The sequence below is a fragment of the Colossoma macropomum genome, unplaced genomic scaffold (assembly GCF_904425465.1).
Source record: "Colossoma macropomum unplaced genomic scaffold, Colossoma_macropomum, whole genome shotgun sequence".
Classification (NCBI taxonomy): Eukaryota; Metazoa; Chordata; class Actinopteri; order Characiformes; family Serrasalmidae; genus Colossoma; species Colossoma macropomum.
Genome location: NW_023494791.1, coordinates 22,452,180 through 22,471,540, shown reverse-complemented (window position 1 = coordinate 22,471,540; position 19,361 = coordinate 22,452,180). Strand labels below are relative to the sequence as shown.

General features: G+C 38.1%; 1 protein-coding gene across 2 annotated transcripts in view; it reads left to right on the top strand.

Moving 5' to 3' along the window:
- The first annotated feature begins 11,880 nt into the window (after window positions 1-11,880).
- Window positions 11,881-19,361, top strand: part of khdrbs2 (KH domain containing, RNA binding, signal transduction associated 2) — an 88,814-nt gene continuing 81,333 nt past the window's right edge. For both annotated transcript variants that reach the window (XM_036574432.1, XM_036574431.1), the window contains exon 1: window positions 11,881-12,205. In XM_036574432.1, the coding sequence (XP_036430325.1) occupies window positions 12,115-12,205 (91 nt within the window). In that variant the 5' untranslated portion in view covers window positions 11,881-12,114. The remainder of the gene's footprint in view (window positions 12,206-19,361) is intronic.

Sequence of the window (19,361 nt, the reverse complement as noted above, 5' to 3'; positions counted from 1 at the left end):
ATCTCTATTGTTTGTACCTTGGGGGACTAAAAATGACCTATACAGTAACGCTTTTTCTGATAGTATAGTGCATGTTTATCAGTTATCATGACTATCCCACACTTGGACAAAGACATTAAAGCTGATGGAAAACAGGAATAGATTGGCTTTAGCATTAAAAGCTGTTTGAAGCATGTAGGTTCTATTTTCTTTCTGGTGTAAAGAAATGATTTAAATCTTTGACAGGTTGATGTGCTTCATTTGAATGACCGCTCATTATTCCTGTAACTTTTCATACATAGAAAGCTTTGATGAGTCGGACCTCGACTTTAAGACCCAGAGACGAGGACGAGGTGCTTGGAGTGAAGGGAAAGTGCAAGCAAAGGCACTTCTAGGAGTCAAGTGTCCAGAGGATACTCACTAACCCAATCTCGGTGGACTAATGATGAATTAAAGCATCGTGTTTCTCTTGGTGGGCCTTATTCATTGATCTGCATATTCCTTGTGCATTTAAGAGGGCAACTGGGGGATCAAACACTTAAGCTATGGATTCTTTATTTAGATGTGGTTTGCAACTAATGAGTTAGGTAACACAAGCTGCTGTTTGTCCCTGAAAGTGACGGTGAACTCATTTCCTCTGCAGTGCAGCAGAGCTAATGCCGGACCCTCCCAACCACTCGCTGCATCCCAACACCAAGTGATGTATGGAGAGGTATAGCCTGTGATGTATGAGGAGGTATATACGGTGTGATGTATTGCTCCACTCTAACCGACTCATTTGCACCCCAGAATCATTTGTTCCACAGGATCAATGGCACATATTCCAACAAACATTGTGTATGTTGTGCATTTGTGGCAATTAAATTTATTGGACCCCCTCCCTCTCTTCAACAGCATGAGAAAAATGGCCAGCTATAATGGTGAATAGGGTCCAGTCATAGCATTGATTTAAGCAGAGGGTATTCTCTTATTGCCATCTTATTGATCATGGCCATCTATCATTTTTCAGCCTCTGCATTAATCACGGTTGCAGAATGGTTTCAAATAAACCCTCTCTATACATGGATACAAAGCCAGCGACAATGAAAATTATGGGGCCCTGTATGGACCCATGATGTATGCCACATCTTAAATGAATTAGCTGGGGGGTTAGTTCAAATAATTAATTCAAGAATTTGAATATTGTTCATATGTCATCTTTGGCTTATTTTCTTCCATACCGTAGCACACAGAAAGTTCATTTTTTTAACTGATACCTTTTTTTGCAAAAAAGGAGTTGAAGATTCAATATTCTTTTGGTTTGTAAAAAGCAAGGATGTCTTTAGGAGCTGCCCTGCATACTGATGCACATACACCAAACTCTCTTATCTTCTACTGAAAAATTCCAAATGTCATAAAAAATCAGCTGCATTTAAGCAGGTAAGACAAATGAAAATTTTGACCATGTTGTGTCCACTAAAAACTACTACATTCTCTATGAAAGTAGCATAACAATATATGCTACACTTCCACTTGGAGACAGGCTGCAGGTTTTTACTCTCAGGAAACTGTATCAGTGCAGCTATTTTACAGGCATTTCAGAAAGTGGTGACATACAAATAGCTTGTCTAGATGCATAAATCCTATCAGGAAAAAAAAAAAAAAAAAAACAGAAAAACAAAACCTGATGTGAGCGATAGTGCTTACTCTAAACGCAGGTTGAAAAAAAAAAGATATTGATGCCCTACATACCACAGTCTGTCAGTGGGGTTTGATAAACCACTGAATTTTTTTTTCATTATGATGCTGTTGTGAGAAACTCCAAGTAGATCATAAATTGCAGGAAATAAAGCAGTCTGATATATTTCCTTGCCTATAGACATAATCGCTTTTTATTAGCATGGAACAAGTGCCTGGAGGGATATGCCTCTCTCCATTTAAATAACATTATGAATAAACTACCAAATTATGACATTTAATTTGTTAATATTGCTTTGAAATGCTGTATTTCACACACACGCTACTCTGAAGGAGAAACAGAACGGGTTTGCTTTATTCAATTCAGATTTTGTTATGCGCATAATTTTCACGTCTAGAAATTCATTCTAGTGTACTTGTCCTCTAAATTGAGAGATGGTTAAAATGCTCACATTCAAGCAAAGGGAAAATTCTAGCATTTGCTAGAGCCGTGTTTCAATATGAAATAGCTCCTTGGATAAAAGATTTGATATTAATGGGGATTCTCTATTGACAGGTGCTGTCCAGGTCCCAGAGCAGGCCTCACCTCTGTCTAGAGAAACAGACCATTATGTTTATTTATGTTTTGACCCCCAGCACCAAGTTAACCCAGACTTTGATTATACCAATTTGCAAAGCAAATTATTCATTCAATCCTCTGAACAAAATGACTTGGTGTTCCTGTTTCAGTTGAGTCTGTGCTGTCCTCAAAAGAGAAGACACTATCAGCATAACATATAAGCATCCTGAGGGCATTTAAAAAAAAAAAAGAGTTAACTTAATTTGGCATGGGAAGGCGCTCTCAATAGAATGGACTGGACTGTAATAATTGCCGATATTCAAAGCGCCGATGGTACCAAAAATAGCCGTTTTCAATTTGCAATGTATGGTCTATTATATTCATATTTTTCTATCTTACCAGAGGCAGTTATTAAACTTTCTTCCACTGCGGCGCTCACTGTGGAAATTATTGTGGGTGACAAAGGGTATTGGCTTGTCAGAATACTGTGAGCCCACGCTTGAACTGAGCGGGTTGCTTGGACACTTTTGGCCAGGAGCAATAGCAAGCCTTATCTGCCCAGGCCTTCACCACAGCAGCTTTAATTTAGACGCTCTGTCCTAATATTGCCACAGTATGTTTATCCTCTTCTTTACCTCAGCAGAAACGTTTGAGCCCATAGACAGATATTAACGCTGCACTATGTAACATTTTTTTACTAAAACTAAAAGAGCATTACTGAGTCAGGAGAACAAAAACACACTGAAATATGGTGTGCGCGCGAGTCACCCTGTAAAGCCTAAAATAATAATTTAAATTAGTTTAATTTTAGTAATTTAAGTCAAAGGCGTCGGGTTGAATTTTGCACGAGTTTTTTGGACCCCATAAAACATTTTAATGTATTTTAATGTATGAAAATTTTATAACATATTTCATCCTTGGGGTCAGTTTGACCCCAGCAATTTAAATCTTCAGGAAATGTCAAAGTTCTGGTAGGAAGTATGTTATCCGCCTTCTCCCAGTCACGTGAACGATCAGTGGTTCTCGCACTACTACAGATGTGGTTATGGTAGGTTAGGGCCCTAATGCAGGGGGAAGTTTGTTGAAGATTATTGCAGTTACAGTTTATACTGACCTCAATATTATCCAAAACAACCAAAACAAGTATGTGTAAATGTTGATATTTCTTATGTTTTATACAGTTAAACAGCCTGGGGTCAGAATGACCCCAAAGAACACCAGTGTGTACAAAATGTGTGCAGGACATTGAAAACATATCATTATGTTAATTTTAAGTTTACTCTGTTGTCCTCATTAAATTAGAAAAAGTCATTAAATATGAAACAAAAAAATTATGTCAATCATTTAGAGACATTAAACACTGAATACAATAGGAGTGTTGCATCAGATGAGTCAAGAAAAAGGCCTGGCTTGATGTTTAGGTCTCAAATGCAAAATCAACATTATACTGATGAAGATATGATATCAATAGGGGATGATTTACTTACATCCTTAGAAGACACGCCCTGACAGAGTTCTCTTTGAAAACTCTCTCAACACACTAACAATCATCAGATTCATCCACTTGGGGAAGGGGTCCAAAGCAAAACCAACGTTACAAAATGTTCTTCTGCATATTGAACGCATTACACATTTCCACCAGAGAGGTTGCCAAATCTCCAAACATTACATAGTGCAGCTTTAAATATTACTACTACTACTATGATTCCTACGATTCCTACGATTCCTACTACTACTACTACTACTACTACTAATAATAATAATAATAATAACAACAATAATAATAATAATAGCAAAAGGGCAAAGCATTTCATTAAGGATTTTTTTGCTTTATTGATCAAATTTATGACAATACTTGACATTTATAGTAGCACAAAAAGGTTGGTGAATTCAAAAGGAATTTCTTTCTGATTGTGAAAATTTTTATTTTAGTTTTAGAATTTTTATTTTAGTTTATTTTAATTTTATTTATTTTAGTAAATGAAATGACTTACTTGATCTACAGTCAGTAGATTCATTCCACAGTGGTAGAAGTACAAAGCAGTTCTACATGAACCCATAACCTAGAGCACAAAGGTTTAATGTTTTGATCTATATAACAGATTTATCTAACAGCTATCAGTGAAGCCTGCTGTTTCTGCACTGCTGGAGGGAGAGTTGCAAAACCCTTGTGGATGCGTCAGTCTGGCAGAGTGTGGGGAAATATTTTTCCCCCATAAACTAGCTCACTGCTTTCAAACTTGTTCTCAAATTGTATCCTCTAAATTTTTTTAAATTAAGCTGTTTGTGCAGTACAGGAACAGTCAGCATGACCTTATTTTGGGAGCAGCCTCCTACCAGCTTCTGTTCAAATGGGGCAAAGGTGATGTCTGATGCAATGAGTGATCATCTCACTTCTTCTCCTACTCTCTTCCTTAGACTGGTGACTCAGTGGAGATCTTTGTCTGGCCCCAGGGAATTCCTCTTTCTGCAGTATCAGCGACGGTCCTACTCCTGCTATACTCGTACTGTTATCATTTCATCTGAAAACAGTAGAAGCTCTGGATGACACTTTTTGGCATACTTGAGATCCACTATTGTCACTATTGATTGTATTAGCAATAATCTATTATGTGTTTTGATGATTAATTACGTAGTCAGACTTTTAAAAAAGTTCAAAAGAACTTAGTGTAACTATAACAAACCGTACTCAACTTGATCAATTTCATTTAAAAAATACAAAATACTGTCAGGTTCTACTTCATACTGTAAGAGAGAATTTAAGTGCCAACTAACCCCACCTGTTTTTGAGGAGGTTCTTGAATTGAGCCATGCATTTTTTTCTTAAAAATAGATGTTGCAATATATTCAGATGGAAATGTTTTGCAAAATGATTTTCAAAACCAGAAGCGCACTGGATTTTGGTCTTTGTAGGTGAGCAAGTAGGTTGGCATTTATAGAACTGCTTGTGTTGTGTTTAAATGCTAAATCAAGAATTCTGTCAATGTTATTTCAGCTTTGCTGTCTTTGTGCAGAAGTGTAAATTATTTCCATAGCCAGGGGGTTTAATCCCTCCCTTTTCGCCCCTCATTGCTCGCTAGCAGCTCAACACAGAGTCACAACATTTTACACAAACAGTTGCAGCTGTGTTCTAGTTAATCTGATAATGGGCCTGCAGAAAGAGGCTAATCACTGTTCAGTCATCAACAAGGTGATTTTTTTTTTATCAGTGATTGTCTTTTTTAATATACTAATCAAGTTTAATCAAGTAATTGTAATAGCCCCACTTGTCATCAACCTTTTTTGGGGGCACGTTAGACCCTTTTCACAGAGGTTCTATAAAGCACTACCTTCATTGAGAATATAATTTACAGATTCTTATTATTTATTATCTGAGTAGATAAAATCCCTGATTTTCCTACTTAGCCAGTCACTGGCATTTCATCTCAGCACTATCAAGTCTTCTTGCTTATCCTTGGCAGCAGTTGTTTACGTAAAGCACAAAAGTACTACTGGATTTATCATAGAACAGTCATGACAAAATATCATAGCCTGCTCTCTGTGATGTTGACAGTTGCTGTCTCAGTGCACTGTAGCACCTGTTAGTGAGGAAATATACAGCCATTTTCCTCTGAAACAAAGAGTTGGCAAAAAGGAAACCCCCACAGAGTAAAACAGAAGGTTAACGAGACTTTGGGGTTTTAGACTTCATGAGGGCCATTAGTTCTCTAACTGAGCAAGCCTTAATATCCTCTTTCCCCCTCTGCAGCCCTCGCTCTGCCCCACACTCGCACTGCTTAATAATTCACACGCAGGGCTATTGCGTTCCACATCCTGGGTCTGGGCTAAAATAACAAATCCATCATGCTCGCCATCGGTACATTCCCACGAGTTTTTGATACACACCTAAGAACCCTGTGCGAGCCTTGTGAGAGATCTGAACAAGCTCAAGATACCAGCAGCGAGACTTAGGAGCTCTCTCACTGCCATTACTTTGACTTTACAATTGGGAAACTGTCAATGGTGACAAATGCATCGGAAGATCAGGGTTTATCAAGGCTCACACACATACACACACATGCTCACTCAGACACTTCACACACACAATCACACACCAACTGGCATGATTCAACGTTGCTTGTAATCATGAATTTTGTTGGGGAGCTTGCTCTGAGGCACAAAGTCAATTTACTATGACCAGCTCTGGATCTTTTGACCATTAGATAAAGATTGAGTACAACTTACACACAGCACAGCCAAAGCTAGACAATTCATCACTTTTATGAAATCTCAACTGAGAACAATTACTTTTCCCAGCATTAAAAAAAGAAGTCTAATTACCCTGCAGTGTTTGATGTGTGATCAATCTGGAATGAGCTGCGGATCTCTTCCACAAGCAGACATTTGAAATGTTAGGTTTTAGGCTTCTACACACGGGGTGTATTGCTGTAATTGATATGCCTTTTTTGTTTTCTGTGTTCCATTGATAAACGCTGGATAGGCAATAAAGCAAAGTGTTCAATCCGAAGGGAATTCCACTCATTTTTCTACATTTCTGTGTAATTAAGTCGCTAAGATGTAAACAAAATTCAGAGTAGTTTGATGTGAAATGCACCACTCTATAGAAACTGGATCAGAACTGTTCATAGTGGTGATTATAGGAACCAGACATCTGAAGCATTAAGTGGCTCTAAAAGCTACTTCACAGGGAGCATTTCCATGAAATGGATATGAATATGTTACCTGATGCCTGAGGCATTGTTTTATGATAGTTCTGTGATCAGCTTTTGGCCTTTTTAGATTTACTACTGTTTTACTCTCATTCACATTACATACAAAAAGTCAGACACCTATAGGTTCACTGGTCATTTTGGGTGGCAAATAAAATGCCTATATTTGCACTGCAGACATTGTGACCCCTGGCTCCTTTCACCACCACTGTAAAGAAATCTGTGTCAGTACGTTTCTCTACAGTCTATCATTTCACATCAGAGCACTCTGACATTGTGTACACCTCAGTGATTGAATTATGCAGACTTTTGGAAAATCAGTGGACTTCCCCTTTAAATCACAGAAATATTGTGTATTAAAAACAGATTTGTCTCATAAGAAAAGCAGAAGCAGAATCTTGTGCAGAATTAACCAGCTATTAGTGGTGAACACACATGCAGCCTGCAGTTTTGATTGTGACCACTAGAGTGCTGTAAAAATCCATTCAAATTCTTCATGTAGAAAAGCAAATTAATCTAGGCAATCAGTAAATAGTGTCAAGGCTCTGAAATTCCTTTTAATTGCACATCTTAACAACAAATCATCATGTACTATCTTGATCCAAAGGCAGAGAAATCTGACAGCCTATTATGGGACATCTCCAGCTGCAGGCTACTTTTGGAGATAATGAGATGATGGACAAAATGCTCTGTGGTATAATGTACCATTCTAAATGTTTAAAATGTTCTTCTTAGAAATGGAACATTAGGAACTCGGACTGATTAAGGCCCAAAGTCACTTTTTCAACCTCATTAAAGGAGACCTTGAAATGAACTTAAGACATTGTTAGCCATCCATATCTATATGACAACCGAGCCTTCAAAAACATTCACCCTTTCCAGCTATCAAACCAGATTAACAAGTAACCAGAGGACGTTGCCCAAATAAGCCATCGATGGAGGAGAGCAGTTTCATTAGAAGGGTGCTCACTGCACCAAGAGGTGTCTGAATAGAAGCCTCTTGTATTTATGAGAGAAAAAATAAAATATATTCTATGTCAAAGTGAGGTTATGTTGGTTTTAAAGAGGAATTGCACTGATTTTTCAAAATGCATAGTTAAATGGTTAAGGCGTAAATTAAGACATTTAGAGTGGTTTGAACCAGATGTCCGAAGTGTTTAATGTCTCTAAAAGCTCCCTCACAGACAGTTATTACATTCAGTTTTGAGAGAAACATTTGGCCTAAAATGTTAAATAAAAAAATATTTTTTAAATCCACTCATGGTGGAGAGGTACAGTCAGAACATTGCTAGGCAAAACAGTCCCAACAGAAAATGTGATTTTTTTTAAGATTAATGCCTATTCAACACTAACATTAATCATGATTCATGATCAACATTACGTATGAAAACCACAGAAGACACGTGTAGGTTTACTGGTGTTTTGGCTAGTAAATAAAATGGCTGTATTTGTGTTATAGACATTGCAACCCCTGGTTCCACCACCACTGTAAAGAATCTGAGTCTGTATACCATTTCACATAAAACTACTCTATGTTCGACTTTGTGTACATTTCAATGACTGAATCATGCAGAAAATTAGAAAAATCTGTGGAATTCCCCTTTAATAACAATTTTGATAACAATTTATTTGAATGTTGCTACACAATATTGACATAACCATGTCATAAATGTGTCAAGGCAGATGTCATATGCTGTCATGAGTTGTCATGACAGATTATTTTCAGTGATATCACAATGTCATGTGACATTTACTGTTAATTGTATCATAGTGGTTGGCTCAACAGAGTGCCCTTAGTTAGCCTGTGACATGTCATGATATTATGACAGATTATGTCATCTGATGGTAACATATACTGTTATATTAGTGAACAAAATATGACATCGTGTTATGACATGGTTATACCAATGTTATGCAGCAGGGTCCATGCACCATGTAAAGTGTCACCACAATTTAATAATGTGAAGTTACTTAAAACTGACAGCCGTTGCTCTCAAACCAAGATAAGCATTTAGCAATGTAACATGTACACCACAAGCTTGATATTCACCACATCTTTCCTTCTTTCCCACACTACCTACTTATTCAATACACAAATAAATCAATGCATCAGTCCTAACCCTGTTTGATTATTCCATTTGCCAAACACTCACTCCAATGAGAATCATAATCCTATCAAGTTGCATGGACGTGTCAGCTACCTAAGCAGCTGTTTTAATCAAGAAGAATTCTTTTACTGAGAATGAGAAAGTTCTCCTAAGGAGCCGGCCTACAGTTCTGTGGGTTAGCATATAAATTAAAACTAATGCCACAATGTACCGGTATGATTTGTGGGAGCTTCAGGCAAGTCTATTGCAGTTTCCGGAGCTCTTGAAGACAGTATGTATAATTGAGAAAAATAATCTACGGTGATCAGAGTAGAATCAGTAGAAGATGACTAATCATGGAATAAGGACAATACATTCAAAAGGGCCTTGAAATATACCAATGCGGAGGTCTTTGCACAGCTACTGTAGGTTTGCTAGGATTTAAACAACACAGCTCAGTTTTGTATGTATTCATTTTTTGAAGGTCTTTACTGATCAGAACCTAAATAGACTCTTTGAGGTTGCCATCAAAGAATCTATTTGGAGTAAATCAGGTCACAGTCAATAGACCATGCAGGGATGTAACTGTGAATCATTTTATCATACAGAATTACAGGCAGGACTACTCAGATCTATTACATTGGGATATCTCTAGGAACTACTTTTTACTGTGGAAAACAAATGATAAATGTCAAAGGTCACTGGTGCTTGCATTTTCACTTCATGACACTTTTTAGTACATGGCATTGGATCACCACGTTCCAGTGGACCGATACTCTATGAACATGCAGTCGTTGAATGTGACACTGGGTGTACAGATGTTTGCCAACAGCAGAGTAATCCATTCAGTCATTAATTAGGCAAGCAGGCTTTCTTCCTCTTCCTTCTGTCTTACCCCACTTCCCCACCTCTCTCTCTTTCTGTGTGTGTGTGTGTGTGTGTGTTTGTTTGCGAATGTTTTCTCTCTATAGACTGCCTGTCACAAATGCCTAATCCATCTTGGCAAACTGAAGCATACAGGAACACCATTGATTAGTATTCACGGACACAACAAATTGAGCTGACTTTGTGCCCTGCTATAAATATGTAACAAGTGTCTTCCTTAAGACAGATTTCACCTTGGTTCATTTGTTAGCTTACCTTTGTTTATCCTTTCTATGTAATCAGCTCACTTTTTCTCATATATTGGATGTCTGTACAATAATAAACAATTGGCTCCCCAAATTAAGCTCCCAAACATTCCTCATGTTATATTTAGGTGTATAGGTTATATAGGTGTACATTTTATATTGATTATTGCCTTATGTTTAACCCACGCCTAGTAGATTCAATCCATCTGTAATTGGCAAGACACTTGAGTCAATGCGAAGAGCAACCACGACCACACTTTCAAATTAGGTGGAAAACTTTAGTATTTACTCATCATTTTAGCCAACTCATTATCTTAAACGTTAGCTGTGTTTTGTCTCTTGCTGGAGGTTTGCGCAGTTACAGATATCCACAGCGCAGAGAACAAAACTGCTGCAAACTCTTTGGGCTTCTGAGGATGAGAACATTCAAACAAAGATGGTAATTGATTAGGTGGTTTCCAAGATAAAGTGAGGGACGATCTCTATACCAATATAGCTTGTTAGGGCAGCTTGCTGATGAAAACTCATCACTTCACTCACATGAAATATGTATATGAGCTTCTGTTATCTACAAACTTTGTAGAAAAGCCTTTAAGGCATTTCCATTTTTTTTGCTTCAATAATGCTGAAATATTGATATTTTACAGTGTTGTTAGAACAATGTGTATCCAGCTCTATCTATATGTTCTCCAGTAACAGAAACCCAAGCAGCTCTTTCTGGTGTTTCATAGCTAATGGAAAAGACTAAAAAAACTTCTGTCCACCTGAAATCAAAGTTAACCTTTTTACCTTAGTTCATGTCCTTGGTTGCATTTTATTTATAAAACAATTTGTTTTTCCATAATGTTCAATTAAAACTATAATTAATTAATAATTAAATATTATTATTATTTTTGATTATGTCACCATCCAGCAGTTGGTGGAGAAAAATAATATTAACCAATAATACCTCCTGTCCCTGTCTAATCAGCCCCACCACAATCTAAAAAGATGGTTCTTCATGGGTTCTTTAGTAAAGGCAATGGTTCTATTTAGAACAAAAGGGTCAACATTTTTGTATGCAACCTATACAGGACCAGTTCTATATAGAACCGGACTGATGGAGAATGTGCTGTAAATGGTATATAGAACCTTTTAGAGTATATATAGAATCCATATAGTACCAAAAAGGGTTCTTCTATTGTTAAAAGCCTGACATTGTCATAATAGCAGAATCCTTTTGGTGCTATACACAACCATTTTCAAAAAGGTTCTATCTAGAACCATATACAACTCATTCTCCATCAATCTGAAGAACAATTTCACCATGCAATGAACCATTTAAGCATGGAATGGTTTTTTATAGAAAACACATTGGTCTAAATAGAACCACTGCCTCTACTAAATAACCCTTGAAGAACCTTTTCAGTGTGTACCATCGAAAATGCTCAGCTAGTCAGAAACAAGTGTTTCACTTGGAAACATGATATGTTATGGAATAAACGTGTTATAGTTTCCTTTTCACGTTGGATTTAAGACAGTAGATCTGTCGTTTAGTAGCTGTACCAGTGAATACCTAACAGTGAGGCTGTCTGACTCTACAGAGGCAGAGACATTAAACGGAGGACCGTTAGATACCGTTAGCCAGTGCTGAAGGTGTTTGACGTTCTCCAGAATTCGCTTGTGAGACCCAGCCAATCAGGACGGAGCGGGGCGGGGCCAGAGCGCTCATACTGTGGCTATAGGCGGGGAGCGTTCGCCCGAGAGCCCTGCGTTTAAACCGAGCGCGAGGAGGACATGAGTGTTTTTTTGTTTGTTTGTTTCCACGCTGCCGTTATTTAAAGAGCCGTTAACGAAAATTCAGCTCAAACGACAACCGCTCTTTCAGTTCTCGACACATTTGAGGCGAATTCAGACTGCACGTCCCGTCTCTCGCCACTTTTTTGTCGTCTCACCTGCACTCGCCGTGCTCAGGAGAGGAGAGGTGCCCGGTAATGGATCAGGACAAGTACTTGCCAGAGCTGATGGCCGAGAAGGAAAGCCTGGACCCCTCTTTCGTTCACGCCATGCGCCTTCTGGCTGAAGGTAACACGATTATTTTTGCCCTCTTCACCGTTTTATTCTCCGTTTTGTTCATCGTTCTCCTGTATGTGTGCGGTGTCACAGTCTCATCGGGTCTACTTACCCGCTGTGCGTCTTTACATTGTGAGGTTTGCTAAAGCGCTACCAGTGGGGTTTTCATAGCCGTTTGTGTGGTTTTTATCTAAAATGCTCTTGCGTTTCTGGAGAACAGGGTGAGGGAGGGAGGGAGAGAGGGATGGAGGCGTGCCTGAGTACTGCTTTTCCCCGCCATGCTGTTAGGGGGTCAACAAGCTCCTCCTCAGGTGTATTGGGCTTCGAGCTCTGAAGTAGATTAGGGGACTTAAATGTCTGTTCCGAGGCAGCCAGGGCTCTGTCTGGTTAACTGGTGCGTGTGGTTCTCTCTTCATGTGCGCAAATAACCGGGTTAAACTTCGTCTTAAAGAGACCTCAGTGCTGCCCATGTCATCACCCCACGAGCTGGAATCACAGAGTGATTGAGAACTCAGTCTCCTGGAAAGAGACGGACTTTCCCTGTCTTTGTAGAGACCAGCTCAACTGATGAGCAGTAATAATTAAGATATATCATTGCTACTAGTACTACGAAAAACAGTAATGACAATAATAAAATTTAAACAACTTAAATTGTGATCACATCAAAGACAATATTACAGTAGATTTTGAGATTTGAGTTTTTTCCTGTCTAACGTTTCCTCCATTTATTGGTTAGTGCAAGGAAGATTAGAGAATGATCCATATGCAGCCAGTCAGAATGATCCATATCCAGTGACACGGACAGTAAATTGTATGCAGAATACATTACTTTGCTTAATTTTGTGGAAATCTGCTAGTAAAAGTGCTGTTTTGTTCAGCGATCCAAACGCCTCTACTATATACTGCATACTGACCTGACAATGAAGTCATGTGTCATAACTGAGGTTTTCACATTAATCAGTCATGATAAAACAATTCCATAACTTCATCTTATCATCCGTTTACAAATGGATGCATATCTGTCTTACTGACTTCTCCTGCCTTCGACAAGTCTTGTGTAGTAGGTACCAGAGAGACAGTCATAAGTGCAAGAACAAATTCAGCGGGTAGTAACATTTTTGCAGAAAACAATTTCAAGTCCAGGAAAGATTTCACCTCTCAACATCTGATTATTGTATGCTTACACTGTAATAAAGGTTATTATTTATAATCACAGTGGTGATATGAAGCTAAGAAGCCAATTAATTCATGATTTATAGACACTTCTTGAATTGTGCGTAATGTGAAGTGTGATCAACACTTCAGAGACAAATTTTAGAAATTACAGCAAATTACATAATTAATGTCATATTAGGATGTGTTCTTACTAAATGATGCAACTGACAACTATATGTATATATGCTTTAAACAGCATTTTTACAGTATGTCTATAAACATCATTTCTTCTCATAGAACGACTCTATTAGTGTTGCTGTGCTAGTTGATCTTTGTTTATTGCGCTTCCTAAAGGTTGACATTATCATTTACTCACTCAAGCGTGGTCAGATTTAGACTGCTCTAGAACCTGTTCCATATAAAGAGCCTTACCCTGTGGGCTCAGTAGCCTGTGCGTGTTAGTGTATGCTTTGTTTGCTTCATCAGGCTTAAAGGGAAACCTCAGAGAGCCCGTCTCATCCCCGGCATGATGCGCAACCTCAGTGCCATGACATATACGACAGCTGGAGTTTTCTGCTCCTCCGTTTCAGACAGGGATGATGAATGAGTTTGCTAGTGAGAGGCAGCTGAAGTTAAGAGAGGCTAACGCTTTGAAAGAGGTACTAAAAGAGGGCCTTGTTTTACAGAATCACTGATTTGGTCTTTGTGACATCCTCTGTGAAAATTGTTTGGGTTCATTTGTTATTGGTGTTTTCAAGAGCCTACCAGTCAACCATTATGCTTTTGTGATCAGTGTCCAAATTTGTAATCCTGATTGTCCGGACCCTTTGTGGACAAGTGCAGGGCTTTAGCTGCAACACATAATGATGCAAACAGAAGCGTCTTCTCTTCAGTCCCTGAAAATAATTTGCAAGTCATTCTCTTTATGGATTGATCAAGATATCATTCAACCAAGGGCTAATAAATAATTTGTGTGCTATCTGATGAATTTAAATAATAGATGACGAATATGATAATCTGTGCGCCTCGCCATATTGAGTGTGAATATTATCACAACATGCAGATTGACCCAGAATTAAAGCCAGTCACTGATAGTATAATAAAGGTGTATTAAAGGGTAAGTCAATAAGGTATAAGAACAGACATTGTATGCCATTGTCTGCATGCTCCTCAATATCATGTTAAAATAGACACACTGGTACTGCACTTGAGAAATAGCTGAGGGCTAATTCTCATTAAAAGTCTCCAAGGAGCAAAGCAGTGCAATGCATCACTGTCATCATTTCTAAAATAATAGGAGTTATTTCTACCAAATATCTCTGATGGTCCAGAATGTGGACCAGACACTTCAGACCGACACTCAAGCCTGTTTCGTATTACCCATATAGCGGGACTAAAACACAGGCAGAATTTCGCATGCTGCTTGTATTCACAGCAGATGTGATTCTCTAAAGCACATTTAGGGTGAAAAAAAGATCTTACAGCCTCGCTGTTTAAAGTCTCTCATGAGCCAGGAGAATACTGCTTGAACAGTGAGTTTACATCCAAAGAAGATACCAGAGATGCTGCTCCACTACTGAGCTTTTTCAACAAAGGCATGTAAGGAAATTTATAGGAGACTGTGTGAAGGTAAGTCTACAGGAGCTGAACAGTGACCAGTTGGTAGGGGCGCATACATTCGTTTTGTTAGCCGTTCCCTCATAAAACATGAACTCTCTCAGTGGCCCAGCTTAGGAGGTACAGAATGTCAAGTGAAGATTCCGTTGCTGGTCGAAACCAGTGGTTATAAAAGTTTTAAAGTCTGCTTGGCTGAACTGTGTTTAAAGTCATAGAAAAATACTTGCACATTTGACCACAAACATCAGTTGAATTCTGTATTAATGCACTTGGTCAAATTACATGTCTGCTTGATTTTCTAAAGGAAAATAAGTAAACAGATCCTATACAGAGAACACATGTCTGTACATTTTAATGCACAATTACTGTTTCTTTGCTGAATTTTACATATTGGAAAAATGTAAAATGTGTATTATGCAAAACGTATTGCACATTTTATTTTTTATGTTTATGTTATTGTTTCTTTTTATGTTATTATGTTTTTTTCCAATATGTTAAACTCGGCACATCAATAGAAAGTGTGCACTAAAATTTGCATATTTCATATTTAAGTTTAGTCCCTGTAGAGGATGTTTTAACTTATCTTCACTTAGAAAATCAACAAAACATGTAATTTGACCGTGGGTGTTTAAACTTTGCTTGGTACCTGTGCCCTTCATTATTTGCTCTTCTAATAGCGAAGTTACCATCGTCAGTCTAAACTACTGATCATAATATGGATAGCCATGGTTTGAAACTCGTGATTGGCTGAGCCATTGTGAAATACTTGATATGCTCACATTTGACCATACACATCAGTTAAATTCTGTATTAATTCGCCATCGTATTAAACACCCAGGAATTGTTATATTGCTAGGGAAAAATATGTTGCTTGGTCCTGTGCCCTTTATTGTTTTACTGTTTTTTCCATCTGTGAGTGTGTTACAGAAGGGGAAAACACTAAGATGTGCAAGGCAGGGGTGCTCCAAAACCAGCCTTGATTTTAAAAAAAGGAAGTGGAAAGCTAGACAGAGATGAATAGTGATTAATATGGACGTGTTAATATTAGACGTGGTGGAAAATAGTGCTAAAATTGGGCATTTTTCACTTCTAGTATTGAAAAAGGTCCCAGAAGTAAAACAGCTGTTTGAGTTGAAGCTATCATTTAAACAAAGCCTTAGAGGTTTGTCTGAATCTCAGCCTGAGACACTGGCTCCCTGCCAGCCTTTATTTACCCAAGCATGTTATCCAGGCATGCTTTATTTATTCCCTCAGAATACCTTCGTGATAGGCAAGCCTGTTAGCAGGGCATGTACCGTGACCAGCACCTGGACCCACACTAAGTGACTGCAGTCCTTTCTTACCGCATATTGGCTCACTTTAATATCCTCTTGTTTCAGGATGGACTGTTTGATGCACTTGTTCCTGATTCGGCCGTGATCAGAAACTCTGATAGACCCAACGCGGAATTTTTTGAAACCCTGAAAGAGGAAAGCTGTTAAAGTCTGACATTTTAAAATCGGAGTTGGGTGAACGATAATTAATGACCTGAAGAACAGCAGGAAGAAAGAATAACATTTTAAGGGTCTGAATTATTGATGTGTTTATTGTCTGTAAAAAATTTTGGCTCAAAGTCTTACCCTTTATTCATATGGCGTTGTAACATATAGTACATATGCAGGCAGTTAAGCAGCCCCACTTGGTAATCCTGTGAGACTCTTATCATTGCTGATTTGGTATGTAAAGTTACCATGTGAAGATGATTGTAAGATGATTGGTATGTAAAGATGATTAGGGCTATGGGTTTTAGAGGTCATAGCTTTTCTTATGACTTAATTTGTATAAAATCCAACAACACCACTCTTGCTCGTTATAATCACTTAGAATTCTTTAAGAGATCAGGTCAGGTTTTCCGTAATTCCAGGGTAGATAATAATGTCATACCTTAAGAGGGTGATGATTGATACGCAGTGATTACAGTGGAAATTAATTAGAGTGTAATTTACCATACATACATTGACCTTTATAATGAAAGGTTCTTCTTCCTGTCAGTTCAGGGCCTTCTCTCTCTCTCTTACTGTTTATTCAGTGTAGCTTTATTTGTAGCTGAATTCTGTTACTTTTCTGTTGGACTTTTTAAAAGTTCCTTTTACATAAGCAAACACACAAACATGGTGTTAGCATGCAAAAGTTTAGTGCTTGATTTTTATTGTAGGTTTGTTGCTGAAACCTGATAAGCCTGCCTTAACTGCAAACTGCACATTCAATTCTTTTGTGCTTTGCTTTTTGCATTTTTCATTGTAACAACCTGCAAACGTGAGGCCTATTTCAAGCAGTTAACAAAGCAGTATTACTTGAAATTGGGTCAAAAACAAAATCAATGGTATCAGCAATCAGCTAGATTAGCTAAGAATCTTGCCAAGATCTTATTTTGCTAACATGATTTAAGGCTTGTATACATTGCTAATGCCAAATAGTTCACTAGTTATCACATTATTAAAAGACTATTATTGTTCAGTAATGGGATTTCAAGTACAGAATGAGTTCAGGGTTGAGGCAGTTTGGGAGGGAGCTGTGTGGTTGAAATAACACACGTTCACCACAAGGGAGAAGTCTTACCCCCTGCACGTTTTTCATTCTACAAAGGCAGTTTCAACAAAAGAAGGTTCTCCATTCTAACTGGGAGAGTAAATGAGCTTATCTTCATTGCTATTTTATCACATATCCATGTTGCTTTATATGCTCAGTGACTAATACAAACCCAGCCTCCAAAAGTGTTTACTCTGTAATCTGAGAATGGTATATTTCTATACTCTTAAGAAGCCTCTGACAGAAAAGCTAAAGAGCATGGGTTAGTGTCTCCAATCCACGCCTCCGCTTCGAGTTGTTGATTTTAGAGTGTTCACAATACAGGGCAAATCTTGCCTTTGTGCAAAAGCTTTTCCAGTGTAAGAATAAGTAGGGAAATCTAAGAAGCTATGTATTCCATAAGTGCTGCAAAACCCTGTATAGCTGAGGATATTAAGTAAACATTAATCGAAATTGCTGTTTTCTTTTAGGTTTGTGCTACACACTTAAAAATAATGGTTACCCATTTGTTCTTGGCTTTGAGTATCTTACTGAAAAACCACTAATTGATATAAAACCTTTGCATAATGTGGGGGTTCTTTAACCTTCAAAAAAGGTTCTTCATTCTCATACGTCTTATTTACAAAAGTGGTTGATTAAAGAACCATCCAGTGAATGGTTCTTTAGGGAACTAAACTGAACTAGTTCCTCTGTTGCATCGCTACAAATAACCCTCTAGGGCACCTTATTTTTTCCAGTGCATAAGTTGATGTAATGGGTCAGTACCAGTAGGGGGCCTTTAATTGTTGATTTTATTTTGCTTTTCTGTAAAAAGAGGACAGTCTGTACTGTAAGTTTAACAAACTGAGGGTGTGTCTAATTTTCACAAAACGTCTGTGTGTGCAGAATTGATGTTGTAGCTGCCAGCAATGCGTAAATGAGGAAATCAAGGTTTCAATTTGTGTAAGAAAAAAAATGTGAGGTGAAACAAAGAAAAAGGTTCAATATAGAGATGTATTTTTTCAGAACAGCAGCATTTAAATTTGCTTACAGACCCTGTATCATTATGTATCGACCAGGGACATTTGTAGAAGACTTTAAAAATCAATCATGATTGATCACCATGATCTTGATTGAAATGCTGTGCCTCCATTTAGAGAGTGCCATCATAGACTTAAAAATAAACATCTTAAGGTGCCAAAATTCAACCAAAAATGTTCTTTGGAGTGATGCCATTAAAGGAACTTTTGGTTCCCTAAAGAATTTTCCATTAATAGTTCTTTAAAGAACTATTTCTGTGAATGAGTTTTTTTAACTACTTATCTCTCTAGTTTAGTTGTGGCCAGCTATACCCATTAGCTAGGTCTTCCCATCACAGGATGCTACTAAGCTGGCAGGGTGAAGGCTAGCATGTGCCCCCTCTGGGTCACAAGAAGCTACATTGCAGTTTTGCCACATAGCTCAACTTGCTTGGAGAAGAATGCTAACTGCCAATTCTGTTATGCCTGCATTGGGTGCCATCACAGGGGTCTAATGAAGGGAGAGGGAGGGCCATCCTACCCACCTAGAGAGAGCAAGGCCTGTTATGCTTGGACTCCCAGCCACGGATGGCAGTAAATTACACCACATTACATCATAATATGCATATCTACTGAGCATTAGAGGATCTCGTCAATAATTAAAGAACACTGACCTACTGTGTGTTTCCTTACAAAGAGCATAATTAGGCCCGTTTAATTGCACTTAGTGCAGCGCAGTATGTGAAGCACCAAACAAGTTTAATTGTAATAGATTTTGTTCAGATTTTTAAATGTTACACTACAGGGGCTTTTTAACTGTTCCAACTTAT